This window comes from Nerophis lumbriciformis, linkage group LG28, assembly GCF_033978685.3.
Source record: "Nerophis lumbriciformis linkage group LG28, RoL_Nlum_v2.1, whole genome shotgun sequence".
NCBI lineage: Eukaryota > Metazoa > Chordata > Actinopteri > Syngnathiformes > Syngnathidae > Nerophis > Nerophis lumbriciformis.
In genome coordinates this window covers 22,107,517-22,129,726 of record NC_084575.2, presented here as the reverse complement: position 1 = coordinate 22,129,726, position 22,210 = coordinate 22,107,517, and the positions used below count along the sequence as shown (strand labels likewise).

The 22,210-nt window shown below is 42.3% G+C and overlaps 2 protein-coding genes across 2 annotated transcripts; both read right to left on the bottom strand.

Annotated features, from left to right (window-relative positions):
• Positions 1-1,284: 1,284 nt before the first annotated feature.
• On the bottom strand, positions 1,285-6,907 carry adnpa (activity-dependent neuroprotector homeobox a). The gene is made up of 4 exons (XM_061923882.2): positions 6,518-6,907; positions 4,955-5,067; positions 4,758-4,850; positions 1,285-4,679 (listed from the first exon to the last, which is right to left on the bottom strand). The coding sequence occupies exons 2-4, from the start codon at positions 5,060-5,062 to the stop codon at positions 1,686-1,688; spliced, it is 3,195 nt and encodes a 1,064-aa protein (XP_061779866.2). The 5' UTR covers positions 5,063-5,067; positions 6,518-6,907; the 3' UTR covers positions 1,285-1,685.
• A 6,076-nt stretch (positions 6,908-12,983) lies between these two features.
• On the bottom strand, positions 12,984-21,587 carry LOC133570760 (DEP domain-containing mTOR-interacting protein). Its single transcript, XM_061923460.2, has 9 exons — positions 21,470-21,587; positions 21,220-21,398; positions 21,013-21,136; positions 20,008-20,186; positions 16,928-17,140; positions 16,724-16,861; positions 16,578-16,648; positions 13,391-13,495; positions 12,984-13,310 (listed from the first exon to the last, which is right to left on the bottom strand). Exons 1-9 carry the CDS (start codon positions 21,550-21,552, stop codon positions 13,182-13,184), a joined length of 1,221 nt encoding a protein of 406 aa, XP_061779444.1. The 5' UTR covers positions 21,553-21,587; the 3' UTR covers positions 12,984-13,181.
• Positions 21,588-22,210: the final 623 nt, after the last annotated feature.

Below are 22,210 nucleotides of genomic sequence, written 5' to 3'. Positions count from 1 at the left end.
TGATATGTACTGGATGTAATGCCTATCATGAAAAGGCTAGCACAATGTGGTCATTTTAAAAATGCCACAGTAAAATAAAGATGATATATTAAATGTGTAATTAATTTTAAATGGTGATTCTGAATGTGCAGAAACTTAACACTGTAAAAAGGATGTTGTTCATGTGAGGTAGTTTGAGCATACAGGTTCATTTTAGACAGAATGTTGTGCAAAAGTTATGTGATTTCAGGTGTTCGAATAATTAAGTCACCAATTAAAGGTTCAACAGGTTTTTGCCGTTCATTTGCTGGTTAGTGCCCAAACCAGTAGTTTAGTGTTAACCTTTCTGACAGTTTTGTACATTTTAAGAGTTTTTTTTTAAATTACACACGAGCAGTAAGCCTCGCAATTAAGACACGTTTAAAACATTTGAATGTAAGATTTGTACTTTTTGAGTTGACCCCTTAAATACATGCTATTTACCAAGACCCACCTGTAGATGACCTGATGCTAGGCCCATGGAGAATGTTTTAAGAAATTTCTCAAAACATTTTTGAAAAAATAGATTTAAAAAAAAAAAGACCTGTGAGCAATAAGCGTCGCAATTAACACACATAAAAATAAAAAAGTTGCTTTTTTAATTCAACCACTAAAATAACATTCTAATTTACTGAGATGTGCCTGTGAACCTGATACCAGTCCCATTGGGGAAGGTTTTAATGCATTTTTCAAACATTTCACTTCTTAACACATTATTGATACTGTATGATCATGAGATTAAATATGAAAGCTGTATCATAAAACAATTCCCCTACAAAGCCAATACTAATCAGTTTTTATTGACACTGTCACTTAATTTAAAATATTAGTTTACTGCATTGTAAGCATACACCCCCCAGTGAATTTTCCACTCACTTCAGTGGACAACTTGTTTAAAGTGTGCATTATAAACACACAAGGAAGTTGTCTACACATGAATGCCCCATGTTGTTAGACTTGAGTACTGCATGCACAATCAATTTCCTGAGATCAACATTTGTGTGGCATTGTCTGGTTAAGTACAGTATCTCTTTTGACTTCATGTAGTCAAGCTTGTCACTGTTACATGCGCTATATAAACAATTAAGTAAAAACAGGACTAAGAGATCAACATATTAATATTGTTGCTGACTACCAATTAGTTTAGTTTTTCTCAGATCAACAGTGTACCATTATTAGTTCATCAGTTAAACTCTTTAATCATAGTGATAGTGATACATTCACAAATTGACATTTTAGATGACTGAAAAAATGATACGGAAAAAGTACTTTTGATTTTATTAAATAACTGTTTATTAAATTTTGTACATTAGCAAGTTTCCAAATGATCACTGGCAATACAGTTCAAATATAAGTCCGCTCATCAAAAAATATATATCTCAGAAATGAGACAACATGTTTTTTTATAAGTGATACATACAGAATATTCAACAATAACCTTTGGAACAATGTGAATGTGAGGTCATTTGACATTGTTGCCAAACAAAACGCATGCATCTTCACAAGTTTTTTTTATATATATACTGTATACATGTATATATAAATCAACTCCCCCTGGCCCCTTTAATGCAAAAAGAGACACACACTTTTCATTTGACAAGACAAAAGGGGAATGAGACTCCTTGCTCAGACAAAATTGATTCAAGGCACACTTGCCAAGAAGGGTTTCAAGCCTCTGTATCGGTGCTCGAAGGATCAACTTTGTTTACCTGTTCTGAGTTTTCCGCTGGCTGCTGGGACTCAGTTTGCAGGTCCGAGTCACCACTAGTGTCAAGAATGGGCATCGGTTCCATTTCTGGTTCACTGTCAACTGTGTTTACCTGTCCCGATTTTTCTGTTGATTCTGCTGGCTGCTGGAATTCAACCTGCAGATCCGAGTCACAGCTTGTGTTAGCAGTAGGCATCGGTTCTATCTCTGAATCACTGTCAATCTTCTGCAGGTCCGAGTCACCACTTGTGTTAGCAGCAGGCATCGGTTCCATTTCTGAATCACTGTCAATCTTCTGCAGGTCCGAGTCACCACTTGTGTTAGCAATGAGCATCCGTTCTATTTCTGATTCACTATCATCTTTGTCAACCTGTTCTGATTCCTCGGTTGATTCTGCTGGATGTAGGGGTTCAATCTTCTGCAGGTCAGAGTCACCACTTGTGTTAGCAATGAGTATCGGTTCTACTTCTGATTCACTGTCATCTTTGTCAACCTGTTCTGATTCCTCGGTTGATTCTGCTGGATGAAGTGTTTCAATCTTCTGTAGGTCAGAGTCACCACTTGTGTTAGCAATGAGTATCGGTTCTACTTCTGATTCACTGTCATCTGTGTAGACATGTTCCGATTTCTCGTTTGATTCTGCTGGATACAGGGGTTCAATCTTCTGCAGGGCTGAGTTGTTATCTGTGTTATCAACGGGCAGCAATTCCTTTCCTGGTTCACCATCAATCGTGTTTACATGTTCCGACTTGTCTGTCGATCGTGCAACCTGTTGGGATTCGATCTTCTGCAGGTTTGAGTCACCATTTTTGTCGGCAACAGGTATCGGTTCAATTTCTGGTTCACTGTCAGAGTCAATTAGGATGGGCTCAGTGCATGGGCTCGGCCTGGTAGAGATGCGTTGAGGTAATCGTTTTGTACAGTTCTGTGTCTCAAGTTGATCAGTTTGGGTCATGTTTGGAGTACCAGACTTGAGGCCACCAGACTTCCCTTCTGCCGAGCCATCACGCGGGGTGTTCTCAAAGACCATGTCATGTTTCAACTTCTTGAGTGCCTGCATGTCAAAACCCAGCAGCACAGACACGTCTGATGTCTCGCATTGTTTTTTGCATGCATTTTGCATGGTTTCAAAATGCTTACAAATGTCCGCTTTCCATATCCACAGACTAGCAGAAAGTTTCTTTTCCTCTTTAGGGGAAATGTAAGGTTTTTGATTGAAGTAGGCTTTTAGGAAGTTTTTACGAGCTTCATAAGTCTTATGCTCATTGGTTTTAGGATCTAGAGCAAGGTCTACCTGACCAGCTTTACTCAGCTTATTCAGTTTGATCTTCTTGGGGTTAGCTGTCAGATGTGTTGATGTCTGCCTCTTAATGTTGCCTACTCCTGACATTTGAAGGGGCAACGCTGACTTGGGACCTTGTGTTGCCAGGTTCCTTCCTACTCCTCTGCACTGGACAAGATGCAGTGTAATTGTGGAAGCCACCATGTTACTAGTGTACACTCCCAAGCAATGAACGCACTTGTACGACAATCTTTTTTCAACGGGATGCATTGTTTGGAGTACTTGATGTCGGTGCCTCAGATGAATTGCCAAAGCATTAGGGACGGGATCTTTTAAAGTGGCGCAACATAGGGGACACATACTCCTGTCCGGCTGGTTGGCATCCATGACTGTACAATAAAAATTATCCAGCGTTTGAGTATTTATCTCTGAAAACGTGGAAGGGGTTGCTTTGCCAAGAGGGGTGATCATGTTCAAAGGAGCTAAAGGCTGATCGCTGCTATCGGACTCTTTCATATTAAAGGTGAGAACATGAAGCTGTATGTTTTCTTTGATGGCGAGATCAAAAGTTAAGGGCGATGCTCCCGGTGGTCCGACGTAACCTTCCGGGTGAACCCGGCGTTCATGCTCAAGGAGTTTTTCAACACTGTGGAAAGCAGAAAGACACTGCGGACAAGTGATGCCATGTATTAGCATGTGGTTGAGAAGAGTATCACTCGGCAGGTAGCGGTTACAAAGCAAACACTTGCTAGTGAAATTGTGGATTTTCATGATATACTTGGCCAGAGCCCACACTATCCTTGCCTTGTGTGCACTTTCAAAGTGAGCACTGTAGAGGTTCTCTGGAAACAGCTCATTGCATACAGTGCATATCTTCCACTTCTGTGTTTGGGCTGTATTGAAACCGGGACCATTACTTTCAGCAGCAGGGGTGCTCATGGGGGGATTGAACATGGCCTTTTTAGCCACACCCAAAGACTGAACTTTATAAACCGGTGCCGCTGGCTTTAAGTAGCCAATGACTTGTTGTGCCTTTGCATTAACGCCAAGTGAGGAGCCCCCGTTGACCATCATAGAGGATTTCTGAGACATGCTTGGCAAACTTGAGACCATAACATTAGAATGCCCTATCATGGCAGTTACCTGAGCACCAATGCGCTCATGGTATTCGATGACATGCTGCACAAGGGACTCGTAGCTTTTGGTGGTAAACCTGCATCGTTTACAAAGTATGTTATCGCCGTTGAAAGGAGCCCCATTTTGGACAGATGTTTTGGAAACCGTACCCAAATATGGTGTGGCAACATGCTTAAAATGGTCCCGATAAATGTGTCTCTTCACGCCATTGTAGAGTGTGTCACGGTACAGGCATTTTTTGCAATAGTACATAGGCCTTGCACCACTGGCGAGAGGCTTCCTTGCCTGCATCTGTCTCTGTCTGACTACCTCGCTCCTATTAAGCTGCTGTGCAAATAATCTCTCCTTGTGGAATATTCTTACATGAATCTCCAATGTTGTCTTGTTTGCAACAAATGCGCAAAAAGAGCAATTAAGAAGAAGTCTATTCCGCACCGTTCTTTTGTGCGCATTGCGGAAGTGATTTTGGTAGGTCTCGTAGTTTCCGGAGGAAAATCGACACACTCCGCAGCAAAAAGGCCTCGACCGATAGTCCTAAATGGCAACAGGGGATACAACATATTACAATTTCATCTAAAACAATGCACACATATTAAACAAAAATATGTTTACCTGTGGTTTAGAGTGCGCAGGATTCCATACACAGACATCAGTACATTCTGTCTCGTTGAAAGTTTCATCATCCGGACTAAAGTCCTTAAAATCCTGTGACAGGAAACAAACCACAAACAGAGAAACAAAAACAACAATGAATTAGAATTACATAACTACAAAAAACAGTTTATTGAACAAATCAAACTTAGACTCACCTTTATTACCTCCTTGCAATACTCCAAACCAATATCTTCAAGGGCAACTTTAACTTTTGTCCGGGCTTTCCTGAGTGTTGTCAGGTCGTTCACTGGGTTTTGATACATCTCTCCTAGCAAACAACAATCATATGCAGTCATGATAAGAGGGATTGTTCATTAATCATGCTTTTATTATACTAAATTAGGGCTGAGCGATATATCGATATATTGCGGGTTTGTCACTGTGCGATATAGAAAATGACTATATTGTGATATTCGAGTACCGGTATACGTTCTCACACAGTTGCTTTTAGCTACGGGGCAGCGTTTCTCGCTCTTTCCTGTCTCTCCTTTTCATATAGACTTAAAACAAGCGCACCTTCTTACATACGCCACATACGGTCACGTGAGCATCGTCACATGCTCCCGTGGAGCTGACAGGTAGCTACATGGTAACGCTAGCTGTGATGCTAACAGCTAACGGTGTGGTTTGAGTGGTAATACGAGAGAAAGAAGGTGCGAATCTGGTAACAAATGGAGGGATAATTAATTCCCAAGAAAAACAGCACAGGGTCCATCGTCTGATGGTGGTTTGGCTTCAAGTGGGAATATGTCTTTACATGTCAACATCTCTGTTCCGTGCCACACCAACTAAATGCAGAAGCAAATATTTCCACATCAAAACCGTAGGACATATACTATTTGATATGCAGCTCATTTTTATGAGACACTTATTGAAATATCTTGTGTGTCATCATGCACAAAAGTGCGCTTTATTTGTTTTAAACTATTGCAGTGGCATTCTGTACAAAAAGTGCACTTTAATTTAGTGTTGTTTTGATAAGGCATCTTAGTGACATCATTCACAAAAGTGCACTTATGGCTTGTTTTAAAATGTCTCTGACAATCTTGCATTTTCTGTTTTGAAATGACATGAATGTTTGTGCCACTGCTTAATAATTGTTTACTAAATACAGTTTTGCTAAATTGACTTAGTTGTGATTTCCCTCTCTGCAGGAAAGTTTAAAATGACCATATATTAATGCAGTATGAACAAGAATGTTTTAATGTAGACACATATAATCATCATACTGCTGTGATTATGTGTATCACGTGTTCATTCAAGGCTAAGGCAAAATATCGAGAGATATACATCGTGTATCGCGATATGGCCTAAAAATATCGAGACATTAAAAAAGGCCATATCGCCCAGCCCTCTACTAAATACTGCTATTGGGAAACATAACTGACCGACTTCGCTCCATGTGATGATCGACAATAAGGCCTGATGTTTAGGCGGGTAAGCCTCAATAAAAGCGCTTATTTTTATATGATCGAAGATGAATCTGCCAGTAATTGCGATGAGGAACATGTCATATAGCTATAAGCTGTCAATGCCCACCATTATCAGAGCTAGTACAGAGTACAATCAATGTAGCTTTTAGTAGCTGCCCTTTTCCCGCCAGCGTTTGCTCATTGTTAGCTTCCCTGGGCTGGGTTAGCCTTTTGAACGTCATCGCATCCTTTTTTTTGTGCCTTTAACCGTTGTTACTCCGCCAAGTCTGAGTCATTTCTACTCACCTCACAAAAAGCCGGGTGGCCCGGTAACACCTCACTACACAAACGGCTAAAATAATATTTTGCGGCCTGGTGATATTTCTTCAGCGGAAAAAAGCCGGTGGGGATGCTCGGCTTCTCCGCGAGCAGCTAGCAAGCCAGCTAGCTTCACAGCCGCTCGCACGACAGCAGCAAGCCGACCGGAAGAATGATAAGACGCGGGATGTAAGTCATGGACATCAGTGGGGAAAACAACGTCCTCCTCAAAAATATTTGTCAGCACCACCAAGTGTTCTGTGTAAAATGTTGCACCAGTGGATATTGGAAACCTGCTAGCTCGTGGTGCCAAACCAAAGTAAGCCTACTCCGAAATCCAAAATGGCGTGTGTGAGGGGCGGGCGGAAGTCGTAAGATGCAGACAGTCTATTGTGCTAGCGATTTTCATATTTTATTTATACATCATTCGTAAAACAAATACTTTTTAAAATCTTGGAGTAAACACTCAGAAAGAAATGGCACATAACGCCTCGTACCTATGGGTTACAGAGCAAACATTTCAATAGTTTTTTTTTTGTAGTTTTCAAAGATAGTATGGTAATGATTAGGGGTGTGGGGAAAATCGATTCGAATTCAAATTGCGAATGTACGATTCGGTATCGATTCTAATTTTTTTAAACGTTTTTATTTATTTATTTATTTATTTATTTACTTATTTATTTATTTATTTATTTATTTTTTATTACTCAATCTAACAAGATAATACAAAACAATTACCATAACAATGCAATCCAATTCCAAAACCAAACCCGACCCAGCAACACTCAGAACTGCAATAAACAGAGCAATTGCGAGGAGACACAAACACGACACAGAACAATCCAAAAGTAGTGAAACAAAAATGAATATTATCAACAACAGTATCAATATTAGTAACAATTTCAACATAGCAGTGATTAAAAATCCCTCAATGGCATTATCATTAGACATTTATAAAAAAAAAAAAAAGAACAATAGTGTCACAGTGGCTTACACTTGCATCCCATCTCATAAGCTTGACAACACACTGTGTCCAATATTTTCACAAAGATAAAATAAGTCATATTTTTGGTTCATTTAATAGTTAAAACAAATTTACATTACAATTATAAAAGCTTTTTACAAAAATCTACTACTCTGCTTGCATGTCAGCAGACTGGGGTAGATCCTGCTGAAATCCTATGTATTGAATGAATAGAGAATTGTTTTGTATCGGAAAAATATTGTTTTTGAATCGGAAAAATATCGTTTTTGAATAGAGATTAGTGTTGAATCGAAAAAATCGATTTATAATCAAATCATGACCCCAAGAATCGATATTGAATCGAATTGTGGGACACCCAAAGATTCGCAGCCCTAGTAATGATTGACCACAAACTAATTGATGTCATAATATGTTTTAGTCGGAATAAATTACACAACAATAACATTGAATTTGACACTAACGAATCAATTAAACATATTGAACATGTTAAATTAAACAGAAGAAGCATGTTCAAGCTATGATATTTCTCCATCCATCCATCCATCTTCTTCCGCTTATCCGAGGTCGGGTCGCGGGGGCAGCAGCTTAAGCAGGGAAGCCCAGACTTCCCTCTCCCCAGCCACTTCGTCCAGCTCCTCCCGGTGGATCCCGAGGCGTTCCCAGGCCAGCCGGGAGAGATAGTCTTCCCAGCGTGTCCTGGGTCTTCCCCGTGGCCTCCTACCGGTCGGACGTGCCCGAAACACCTTCCTAGGGAGGCGTTCGGGTGGCATCCTGACCAGATGCCCGAACCACCTCATCTGGCTCCTCTCGATGTGGAGGAGCAGCGGCTTTACTTTGAGCTCCCCCCGAATGACAGAGCTTCTCACCCTATCTCTAAGGGAGAGCCCCGCCACTCGGCGGAGGAAACTCATTTCGGCCGCTTGTACCCGTGATCTTGTCCTTTCGGTCATGACCCAAAGCTCATGACCATAGGTGAGGATGGGAACGTAGATCGACCGGTAAGTCGAGAGGTTTGCCTTCCGGCTCAGCTCCTTCTTCACCACAACGGATCGATACAGCGTCCGCATTACTGAAGACGCCGCACCGATTCGCCTGTCGATCTCACGATCCACTCTTCCCCCACTCGTGAACAAGACTCCGAGGTACTTGAACTCCTCCACTTGGGGCAAGATCTCCTCCCCAACCCGGAGATGGCACTCCACCCTTTTCCGGGAGAGAACCATGGACTCGGACTTGGAGGTGCTGATTCCCATCCCAGTCGCTTCACACTCGGCTGCGAACCGATCCAGTGAGAGCCGAAGATCTTGGCCGGAGGAAGCCATCAGGACCACATCATCTGCAAATAGCAGTGACCTAATCCTGCAGCCACCAAACCAGATCCCCTCAACGCCCTGACTGCGCCTAGAACTTCTGTCCATAAAGGTTATGAACAGAATCGGTGACAAAGGGCAGCCTTGGCGGAGTCCAACCCTCACTGGAAACGTGTCCGACTTACTGCCGGCAATGCGGACCAAGCTCTGACACTGATTATACAGGGAGCGAACTGCCACAGTCCGTTACCCCATACTCTCTGAGCACTCCCCACAGGACTTCCCGGGGTACACGGTCGAATGCCTTCTCCAAGTCCACAAAGCACATGTAGACTGGTTGGGCAAACTCCCATGCACTCTCAAGGACCCTGCCGAGAGTATAGAGCTGGTCCACAGTTCCACGACCAGGACGAAAACCACACTGTTCCTCCTGAATTCGAGGTTCGACTATCCGGCGTAGCCTCCTCTCCAGTACACCTGAATAGACCTTACCGGGAAGGCTGAGGAGTGTGATCCCACGATAGTTGGAACACACCCTCCGGTTCCCCTTCTTTAAGAGAGGAACCACCACCCTGGTCTGCCAATCCAGAGGTACCGCCCCCGATGTCTACGCGATGTTGCAGAGTCTTGTCAACCAAGACAGCCCCACAACATCCAGAGCCTTAAGGAACTCCGGGCGGGTCTCATCCACCCCCGGGGCCTTGCCACCGAGGAGCTTTTTAACTACCTCGGCAACCTCAGCCCCAGAAATAGGAGAGCCCACCACAAATTCCCCAGGCCCTGCTTCCTCATAGGAAGACGTGCTGGTAGGATTGAGGAGGTCTTCGAAGTATTCCCTCCACCGATCCACAACATCCGCAGTCGAGGTCAGCAGAGCACCATCCCCACCATACACGGTGTTGACACTGCACTGCTTCCCCTTCCTGAGGCGGCGGATGGTGGTCCAGAATTGCTTCGAAGCCGTCCGGAAGTCTTTTTCCATGGCCTCCCCGAACTCCTCCCATGTCCGAGTTTTTGCCTCCGCGACCGCTGAAGCCGCACACCTCTTGGCCTGTCGGTACCTGTCTGCCGCCTCAGGAGTCCCATGAGCCAAAAGAACCCGATAGGACTCCTTCTTCATCCTGACGGCATCCCTCACCGCCGGCGTCCACCAACGGGTTCTAGGATTACCGCCACGACAGGCACCAACTACCTTGCGGCCACAGCTCCAATCGGCCGCCCCGACAATAGAGGTACGGAACATTGTCCACTCGGACTCAATGTCCAGCACCTCCCTCGTGACATGTTCAAAGTTCTTCCGGAGGTGGGAATTGAAACTCTCTCTGACAGGAGACTCTGCCAGGCGTTCCCAGCAAACCCTCACAATGCGTTTGGGCCTGCCAGGTCTGTCCGGCATCCTCCCCCACCATCGCAGCCAACTCACCACCAGGTGGTGATCGGTAGAAAGCTCTGCCCCTCTCTTCACCCGAGTGTCCAAAACATGAGGCCGCAAATCCGATGACACAACTACAAAGTCGATCATGGAACTGCGGCCTAGGGTGTCCTGGTGCCAAGTGCACATATGGACACCCTTATGTTTGAACATGGTGTTTGTTATCGACAATCTGTAACGAGCACAAAAGTCCAATAACAGAACACCACTCGGGTTCAGATCCGGGCGGCCATTCTTCCCAATCACACCTCTCCAGGTTTCACTGTCGCTGCCAACATGAGCGTTGAAGTCCCCCAGTAGAACGAGGGAATCACCCGGGGGAGCACTCTCCAGTACTCCCTCGAGTGAATCCAAAAAGGGTGGGTACTCTGAGCTGCCGCTTGGCGCGTAAACGCAAACAACAGTCAGGACCCGTCCCCCCACCCGAAGGCGGAGGGAAGCTACCCTCTCGTCCACCGGGTTGAACTCCAACGTGCAGGCTTTGAGCCGAGGGGAAACAAGAATTGCCACCCCAGCCCGTCGCCTCTCACTGCCGGCAACGCCAGAGTGGAAGAGAGTCCAGCCCCTCTCAAGAGAAGTGGTTCCAGAGCCCTTGCTGTGCGTCGAAGTGAGTCCGACTATATCTAGCCGGAACTTCTCCACCTCACGCACTAGCTCAGGCTCCTTCCCCCCCAGCGAAGTGACGTTCCACATCCCAAGAGCCAGCTTATGTAGCCGAGGATCGGACCGCCAAGTGCCCTGCCCTCGGCTGCCGCCCAGCTCACACTGCACCCGACCTCTATGGCCCCTGCTATGGGTGGTGAGCCCATTGGAGGGGGGACCCACGTTGCCTCTTCGGGCTGTGCCCGGCCGGGCCCCATAGGGACAGGCCCGGCCACCAGGCGCTCGCCATCGTGCCCCACCTCCGGGCCTGGCTCCAGAGGGGGGCCCCGGTGACCCGCGTCCGGGCGAGGGAAATCTGGGTCCTTGGTTTGTGTTCTTCATCGAATCGTTTTTGAATAGAGAATAGCGTTGAATCGAAAAAATCGATTTATAATCAAATCGTGACCCCAAGAATCGATATTGAATCGAATTGTGGGACACCCAAAGATTCGCAGCCCTAGTAATGATTGACCACAAACTAATTGATGTCATAATATGTTTTAGTCGGAATAAATTACACAACAATAACATTGAATTTGACACTAACGAATCAATTAAACATATTGAACATGTTAAATTAAACAGAAGAAGCATGTTCAAGCTATGATATTTCTTTTTTTTTTAATCATAAACACATTATTATGTTATAGAGTTTATGAAAATTAATCACCCTGTTGTTGTAGTTACATAATCTATATTTTGCATTATATACTACTGCTGTATTTATTAATTTTTTTCACTTATATTGAATCTCCTATTTTTTTTAAATTATAATCTCTTTATCCCCTTTCGAGTATCCATCCATCCATCCATTTTCTTCCCCTTATCTGAGGTCGAATCGCGGGGGCAGCAACCTAAGCAGAGAAGCCCAGACTTCCCTCTCCCCAGCCACTTCGTCCAGCTCCCCCCGGGGGATCCCGAGGCGTTCCCAGGCCTCGGGCTCTATTCTGCTAGCGATTTTCATATTTAATTTATACATCATTCCTAAAACAAATACTTTTTTAAAATCTTGGAGTAAACACTCAGAAAGAAATGACAGAGCAAACATTTCCCCAGCCACTTCGTCCAGATCCTCCCGGGGGATCCCGAGGCATTCCCAGGCCAGCCGGGAGACATAGTCTTCCCAACGTGTCCTGGGTCTTCCCCGTGGCCTCCTGCCGGTCGGAAGTGCCCCAAACACCTCCCTAGGGAGGCGTTCGGGTGGCATCCTGACCAGATGCCCGAACCACCTTATCTGGCTCCTCCCAATGTTTAGGAGCAGCGACTTTACTTTGAACTCCTCCCGGATGACAGAGCTTCTCACCCTATCTCTAAGGGAGAGCCCCACCCCCTGGGGGAGGAAACTCATTTCGGCCGCTTGTACCCGTGATCTTGTACTTTCGGTCATAACCCAAAGCTCGTGACCATAAGTGAGGATGGGAACGTAGAGCGACCGGTAAATTGAGAGCTTTGCCTTCCGGCTCAGCTACTTCTTCACCACAACGGATCGATACAGCGTCCGCATTACTGAAGACGCCACACCGATCCCTGTCAATCTCACGATCCACTCTTTCCTCACTCGTGAACAAGACTCACAGGTACCTGAACTCCTCAACATGGGGCAAGATCTCCTCCCCAACTTGAAGATGGCACTTTCGAGTATTTATATTTTAATTTACTTGAAATTTTTCGACTTATTTACTTATTTTCTTCAACACTTTTCTCTTCTTTTTTCCTGCTTATACTGTGTATGTATTGATGCACATTCCCTATTCTTTTTGAAAATGGTAAGCACAGGATGTGTGAACTGTTGAAAAAAAGTAAGTGTAAACAATGTAAACATTGGTGTTTTGTCATTGAACCAAATACTTTGCAGTAAAAACTTAATAGGGCATAAAGTTATTGCATGACAATGTTCCAAAACAAAATGCAATCGGCTGAGTGTCTACATACAGTAGGTTATTGTTGAATTCAGATTTTTCTACTTGCTCAGATTTCATAAAAAGCTTCTAAAATAGACAGGAGCATAGAGACAGCGCTTCACACATTTTCACTTATATACATCTCTCAGCCCCGAAAATAAGGTGAATCAACTTTTGAGACCTATTGCAGGGAAAATGCAATTTTTTATTTAGGTCAGTGCAGTAAAATTATCCCCAATAGAAGTGCAAAATATTAGAAAGACCTTCTTTTATGATGCAATCAGTGAAGTGTCTAAAAACATCCCTTCAGTATGCCCTTTGAACAGCACAGGAAAATGACTGTTGATAAATAATTTTAATACTGAACAGTCTTTTTTTTTAGTCAATATTTCTGTGGTTCCATCACCTCAAGGACCACAATGCGAGGTCCTGTCATCACCAGTGTGGTCACTGTCCTGTAGTCCAGATAGAGTACACACTGTCCATTCACCTGACACAAGAATTGCTGCACCTAGAATAAAGGGAAATATTTGGTTGTTTTAGTTTTTTGTCACTAGTAAATGTTTTATTTCCAATTTTAATGTGTATGACCTTTACTCCGGCAGCTGCTGCAGGGCTTCCAGGGTCAACAGCTTGCACATAACAAGGAGCTACTCCCCGAACAACAAAGCCCCAGCCTAGTGCATCGCCGGTCACCTGGGGTAATGGTGAGTAGACATTTTACAATAAATGTACTAGGAAACTAGAATAAAAATGGGTTCAGTTTCTATGTTGGAAATACAAATTCTACTTTTTTGTTAAAAAAAAGAATTGTACAGCAAAATTCCTAGACAGAACTTTATGGCAACGATAAAAGTTTTCATCACTTTTAATTGGAATAACCACTTTCCTCTATCTGCTGTGCTAGCTGAATGAGTTGGTATATTTATTTCATTCTTGCACTTATCCTGTGTGGGGGTCACAGGTGAGCTGGAGCCTTATCCAACTGACTTTCAGTGGAAGAGAAGGTTTTCCCTTGACTGATTCCAGCCAATCACCATTTAGACACACATTTACACCGATGGACAATTCAGAGCAGGGGTATCAAAGTCAAGGCCTGAAGGAATACCGTAATAATAATAATAATGGATTAGATTTTATATCGCGTTTTTCTATTATTAGATACTCAAAGCGCTCACAGAGAAGTGGGAACCCATCATTCATTCACACCTGGTGGTGGTAAGCTACTTCCGTAGCCACAGCTGCCCTGGGGTAGACTGACAGAAAGTCAAGGCCTGAAGGAATAATAATAATAATAATGGATTAGATTTTATATCGCTCTTTTCTATTATTAGATACTCAAAGCGCTCACAGAGAAGTGGGAACCCATCATTCATTCACACCTGGTGGTGGTAAGCTACTTCCGTAGCCACAGCTGCCCTGGGGTAGACTGACGGAAGCGAGGCTGCCAGTTTGCGCCTACGGCCCTTCCGACCAACACCTCTCATTCATTCATCATTCATTCACTAGTGTGAGCGGCACCGGTGGAAAGGGTGAAGTGTCCTGCCCAAGGACACAACGGCAGCGATTTGGATGTCTAGAGGCGGGGAGCGAACCTGCAACCCTCAGGTTTTTGGCACGGCCGCTCTACCCACTACGCCATACCGCCCCCATGAGTTATCTATGGCCCTGGCCCCACCGGATGATATTTGATTAGTATTAGCTCCGGCCCGTAGGCAAAAGCCGCCTGCTGCTGTTTGCACGCACAAATACTCCATCAGTGTTGGCGCTAGGAATTTTCAAAATGGGGTCCCAAGGACCCCATCAAGTCATAAAAATGGAGTCCCACAGTATATTTTTGGGGTCCCACTTTTTTGTAACCGTTTTGAAAACAAATAAATGTATAAATGATCCTGTTATATCTCACATTCTATATTGTGTTTTGGAAAAAGGTTGTCATAAACCAGTGGTTCTTAACCTGGGTTCGATCGAACCCTAGGGGTTCGATGAGTCGGCTTCAGGGGTTCGGCGGAGCCTCCGCCGCTGAGGTCAAGACACACTCGACTCATTGTGTAAATAAAAACTTCTCCCTATTGGCGTATTATGGATACCCTCAAACAATGTTCCCTCTAATTTTCCATATGTGTGAGCAAACGCAAAAACTCCTTGAGTATTCAGTGGAGCACATGTGAGCACACCTGTCCCAAACCTGACTAAATAACAAATTAAATGTTTTATTATTATAATCAAATGACAGCTGTCATTTCCATGAGATTATTTTCTAATATAAGTGTTTTGGCCCACTTACAACGACAATAACAAAAAATATCGTTTTTCATGAACTGTGCACTAGTATTGTATGTCTGGGTGGAAAACGAAGAAAAGGAACAGACTTTGCCGTGAAAATAAAGAAATTATTTTATTTTATTATTTATCATTTAGAATGACATGAGATTGGCACTTGACAAGGTGAAACCACGCATATCTGAACTGGTCTCTCAAAGGCAACAGCAGAAGTACACTGATTTGCAGGTGTGTAATTTGTTCTGTGTTCATGCACTGTGTTTGAACAAGGTGATGTTCATGCATGGTTCATTTTGTGCACCAGTAAAAAAACATAACTTTGCCTTGAATTTGAAAAAAAAAACATTTTATTTTTCACTAAAGAAGGGTTCGGTGAATGCGCATATGAAACTGGTGGGGTTCGGTACCTCCAACAAGGTTAAGAACCACTGTCATAAACGTTACTTAATTCATAAAAAAAATAATACAGAAGAAAATAATTTTTTATACATATGTAAATGTATTCAGTTATAAACATTCATTCACTTTCTTCTTTCCTTTATGGATCTAAACTTTACCGCTGCCGGTATTTTTTTCTATATATTTATTGTAATATTTTCATTGTCATGTCTGTGTAATCATGTTTTGTCTTAGTCATGTTTTGTTTAGTTATTGGACTCTTTAGTTTCTGGCTTTTCACTCCCTTGTCTTGTTTCCATGATTACCCATTAGTTTCACCTGTTCCACGTTTGGACTCATTGTGCACTCTTGTTTGTCATTATATCAACCCATTAGTTTTCACCTGTCACGTCACGCACCTGTTTCACGTTTTGAGTCACGCACCTGTTTTCGTTAATCATGTCTGTAGTATTTAAGTTCATTGTTTTTCAGTTTGTCTTTCTGGTGACATCCCCACATTTATGCTCTGCACATTTCTGACTCTTTTTTCATGTCCATCGTTCACGCTGCTCCTTTTTGTCCATGCCAAGTAAGTTTTGTTTATTATTGCCACAGTTAGTGTTTTTTGTTGTTCATAGTTTTTGCCTTTGTGCAAGTGTTTGGTTTCATAGTTTGTTCTCCACCATTGTGCGCACTTTTTGTTTACTTCCTTGTTTTGTATTTATAGTGTTTAAATAAAAATGTACCTGCATTCCCGTCTCGCCCGAGCCAACTTTCCGTTGCCTTCGAGAAAAACTAAACCCCAGGACCAAGTCATGACATTCATAATGTGTTTGTTCTATTTTTGGCCAAAGTAAGACAAAGAAAACAATCTGAAGTTGTCTTTATTTTTTAGTTTTAATGCCATGATTTTAATAGTCCGGCCCGCGTGTGCACAAATGTTCCTCCATGCAGCCCCTGAGCTAAAATGAGTTTGACACCCCTGATTTAGAGTCTTACAACCTAAGCATGCAAACTATGCGGAAAAGTCAGAGCTTAATTAGAACCCAGAGCAAATATGTATATTGATGATAATGAAATAATATTGACTGATGATAGTTTCAACACAGCAACTCACCGTCAACACTCTCTTGGTGAAGGGGGCTCCTGGTGCCAGTAACTCATCACAAGTATAATATATTTTAAGAACTGCAACAACATGAGGGTCATTTCTCCATATACAGTAGCTCAACCAAAATACATTCATTTTAATTGGGCACTTACCAGATTTAGGGTTGCATCTTATGATTGGGGTTAATGACAGCGGGACAATAGGGGGAAATCCAGCAGAGTGAAGCTGAAGGGAGCTCAAGCTGCCTCGACGGCCACTGATCACCTGTTTTAGGTCCTTCCTGGCCCCCACTGTCATTCAAAAGTAGAGAAGGAGTATATGCAACCATGAGGGAAAATAATGCATATTTTTCTGACCTAACTGGAAAGCGCCGTCAGCCTCCAGTGGTTGTTTTTTGCGCAGAAGAAATGGACTGTCAGGGTGGTTGTCTTCATGTGTTGACGCCGCTGTGCCCTCATCATTGTCTTGTTCGCTATCATTCAGCAGCTCAGACAGTCGTCGTCTGCGGCGAAAATTGATGCAGAACTGATAAAGCAGTCCACTGTCAAAGAAATCATGTTTTTTGGCAACTGTTGGTGGAAGAGAGAAAGAACAAAAATAAAACAAAGTACTTTTACAATAAGTTAATGAGTTTGAGACTACATTATATTTGGGCTGTTCCAGTGTTTCTTACATGACTGCAATCTATGGGGTGGTGGTGGTGAGGGAAGAGGGGTCTAATTTTCATACTTTGTCATGACGTATATGTGCGTCATGCATGAAATTATAATAGAAGTTGTAGGAGAGAGGAATACAGTTGTGGGTAGGGATGTCATTGTGACCAAAATGATTACGGTTATCATTACTATCGCAGTATTGTTGAATGCATATATGCATGAAATTGTAATAGAATTGTAGGAGAGAGGAATACAGTTGTGGGTCGGGATGTCATTGTGACCAAAATGATTACAGTTATCATTATTATCGTAGTATTGTTGAATGTGCTCAAAAAGTACTTATAGACAAACTGAAATCTTTTAACAAAGTTGTATTTAAGATATTATGAATAATAATAAACAGACACATGTAATATACTCCCGCGACCCCGAAAGGAAGAAGCGGTAGAAATGGATGGATGGATGTAATATACTTTCTTGGCAGAATAAACATTGAATATTGTTCTGGCTTCTTAAGAGCCATATTATATATGGGAACGGTGTGGCACGGTTGGGAGAGTGGCCGTGCCAGAAACCTGAGGGTTCCTGGTTCAATCCCCACCTTCTACCAACCAAGTCACATCAGTTGTGTCCTTGAGCAAGACACTTCACCCTTGCTCCTGATGGGTCATGGTTAGGGCCTTGCATGGCAGCTCCCGCCATCAGTGTGTGAATGGGTGAATGTGGAAATAATGTCAAAGCGCTTTGAGTACCTTGAAGGTAGAAATGCGCTATACAAGTATAACCCATTTACCATTATTTTAATTTGAGAGTTTAAATATGTATCTTCTTCCGTTTTAATTTGTAAAGGTTTTAATGTTTTTTTTAATGATGAAGAAAAAACAGGTGTTGGAGCGTTTCACTTCCAGTTTATGTGACGTCACACGAGTTCACTTTCTGTCGTTATTATTCCTTCAAGTATGTTTCGGTCACTTTTGTGCGAAGAAAACAGCCTGTAGTTCAATGTGCACATGTAGCTCAGTTGCTCAGACATTTATGTGTTTATACAAGTTTAAATTTGGGTTATGTAGTTTCTTAATGGGGGAAGACCATTTTACCATGAATTGATTTACGTGGACCCCGACTTAAACAAGTTGAAAAACTTATTCGGGTGTTGCTATTTAGTGGTCAATTGTACGGAATATGTACTGTACTGTGCAATCTACTAATAAAAGTTTCAATCAATCAATCAAAGACGTAAATGTCTCCTGTATACATGTTAGCTTTTAAGATTGCTAGCAAGCTAGCACTAGCTTGCTTCTCAAGTAAATGAGCAGTGTCAGCAGTCCTTGAGTGTATCACATTTTGGTTATCAATTATGGTTTTATGATCATTTCATCTCAAAACGGTAATACAAACCGCCAGGAGTATTACCGTGGTTTATCATTATACCGTTTATCGTTGCATCCCTAGTTGTGGGGGAGACAGAAAGTGAGTATGAAACACAAAAAGTAAATGCGTTTAGAAATTGCTTCTTTTTTGTTATGTCACAAACAATATGGCTCTCAGTGCTTTTAGATGCAGGAGAAGAGCAATACTTGCTTTCATGCCAGACTCTCTAATAATACAAAACATCTCAAGATTTTTTTGCTAGCGGCTTTTTGCTACCTGGAAGGGTATGAATACTTATTAAATAAAGCGGCAAAGTCCCTAAGTTGGCAACACTGATCCCTCCTGCTACATCTTCTTATTCTCTGATAGGCCAGGTGAGTATGATGTGTGTTATGATGCATAGAGCAGTGTTTTTCAACCACTGTGCCGCGAGTGTGTGCCGTGAGATACAGTCTGGTGTGCCGTGGGAGATGATCTAATTTCACCTGTTTGGGTTAAAAATATTTTTTGCAAACCAGTAATTATAGTCTGCAAATTATGTGTTATAGTTGAGTGTCGGTGCTGTCTAGAGCTTGGCAGAGTAACCGTGTAATACTCTTCCATATCGGTAGGTGGCAGCAGGTAGCTAATTGCTTTGTAGATGTGGGAAACAGCAGGAGGCAGTGTGCAGGTAAAAAGGTATTTAATGCTTAAAAAAAAATAAACAAAAGGTATGTGCCCCTAAGAAAAGGCATTGAAGCTTAGGGAAGGCTATGCAGAACAAAACTAAAACTGAACTGGCTACAAAGTAAACAAAAACAGAATGCTGGACGACAGTAAAGACTTACTGTGGAGCAAAGATGGCGTCCACAATGTACATCCGAACATGACATGACAATCGACAATGTCCCCACGAAGAAGGATAAAAACAAAGAAGATACGGGAAATATCGCTCAAAGGAAGACATGAAATTGCTACAGGAAAACACCAAAAAAAGAGAAAAAGACACCAAAATAGGAGCGCAAGACAATAACTAAAACACTACACACAGGAAAACAGCAAAAAACTCCAAATAAGTCACGACATGATGTGACAGGTGGTGACAGTACACCTACTTTGAGACAAGAGCTATATTGATGCATGCTTGGTTATACTTTAAAGTCATATCCAACAATTGCGACAACAACTTTTTACTGTCAACTGAGTTTCGTTTTTCAATGATTTCTGCTGGTGGTGTGCCTCCGCATTTTTTCAACGCAAAAAATGTGCCTTGGCTCAAAAAAGGTTGAAAAACACTGGCATAGAGTACCGTCACTTTTTTCTAAGGAATTGTACAAACAACCTACATTCACAGGCTGTCCCATTATAAGGAGTTGAGGATGAACAGGTAGCACCAAATCTAATGTAAAGAGAAAATTGTGTTCCCTCACCATGCTGGATGATTCCATGCTCTTGTAAAGCACGGCACAGCTCAAGTCCCCGGCGCCGGCTCTCTGCTTCTCCGTTTTGAAGTAACCAATCGATTAACTGACAGCCAGGAAAGGAGCGTTGATAGGCAACACCGAGTTCCTCTCTCAGCTGCAGAATTGAGTGCTTGTCCCCTATGAGACTACATTAAGAGTATACAATTATGAAACATATGGAGTAAATAGATCATATACATAATAATAATAATGGATTAGATTTATACAGTGCTTTTTTCGAGATTTGATTGAGAACCCATTAGTCATTCACTTCACAATCACATTGTGGTGGTGGTAAGATACACCTGTAGCCACGACTGCCCTGAGGTATAGACGGTAATGTGGCTGCCAGTTTGCAGCACGGGCTTCTTTGACCACCACCAAACATTCTTATACATTCATACACCATTTTGGGGGGCACTGGGAGCAAGGTGGATAAAATGTTTAGCACAAGTAAAAAACGTCAGTGACGAGGATGGCGGAACATTCATTTGACAGGTGATAGACACCTTTAGGCTGTTAATATCCAATACAATAGCTGCTTTTTAGACATCTTAAGGCTCAGGGTTTTTTTTCCCCCAGAGTTTAGGATTTTGAAACATGATTGCAAACAGATGTCATGAAAACTGTACTAGTGAACTTCAGTGCAGTGAAAGAGCAACTGCAAGTAGAGCTTACAATTTCTCTAAACTAAATAGCATAGCAGAGCATGAAGTTAAACACAAGTTTTAAGGTCAATCTGTGGGATGTCATAGTCCAAATTATCAATATCCAAGTCAATATCAATAATCATGTTGCTGAATAACTACTTCTCTGTGCATGTCAATCCAAACAACACACTGTAATCAGTTTTGTGCAGCATCTGTACTAAATATCAGTAGATTGGCATTTGTAAAGAAATGCTGACTGGATATAAAATCATGATACAGTAGTTAATTTGTTTCGCATGTTCCTTATCATCAAAGCTCTTACTGCTCATACAATCGTTGTCCTCGCATGAATATTTTTACTTCTGTATTGAAGGGGAATGTGCCATCATCTTTGCGGAAACGGTAAAGCAGTTTGGCATCCTTGAACTCCGACCTCTTATCACAAACTACAACAAAACAGAAATATTTCAAAAAATTATTGCAATTTTTCTTTCATTCCCATCACTTTGTTGAGGCGCTTCATTCCTACCATGGTGGACAATGTCCTGGTCCATGAGGTGTTGCATCAGACAAACAGCTGTCACGCGATCCGGCGCCTCCTTATGGCTCACAAGCCAATCTATGAGCTCCTGCGCTACAAAGCAATTTGGATACGTCCTGAGATGGTACCGTCTGTCTTTGATCAGTTTTCCATCATGAAGCCTCAGCCTTGAAGCAAAGTTGACACCAGCTATCTCATTTTGACTGGGTTTGAAATATAACCATGTCTTCCCTCATACCTGAGTTGTTCTCCAGCAATCATAACTTCAGCCTTGTGTTGCCTAGCCATGGCTTTTCTCCCAATGCTACTTGTCCACTCCATGTTTGTGTATTGACCAGAGAGTAAGTAAAGCAAACGTTCACTTGTGGCCCTTATGTGTTTACAAAATACACACTGAAATACACTGCAGACAAATGACATGCGGGAAAGATGTTATGTATATACACATAGGAACAAATGCATAAAAGGATGCCACAGAACAAAACAGTTGATAGTATACTTTTTGTAGATATACTTGTATATCTAGGTGTGTACTCTGACATTCAAAGTTGTGGTAATAATCTACTTGTGATCTTAATTCATATACAAATCATGTGTTGAGCAATGATTTAGTTTGAATCTCACTGCACTATAGTCCGTGACACATTGCATTTTCTGTGACGTAACTTTCGCCAGTCTCACTTTAACACACCAATAAGGTTGTTCATAGATGTATGAAAAACTCCTGATAGGAAGTCGCCATTTGTTATACATGGGACAATACACATTAACATATAGAATGTAAATGTGCCAGATTGTAGCCAAAGGCTAATTTCCATCCGCAGTTACCGTCTGGTTGGTATTCAACAAGGTCCATAAAAAGTTAAGTTAGACAGCACAATAAGCAGTACAGTACAATAAAATACACACACTCAGATATAATAATATAATAATAAACATTAAATACAATAGAGACCCATACAAAACAGTAGGTTGCTGC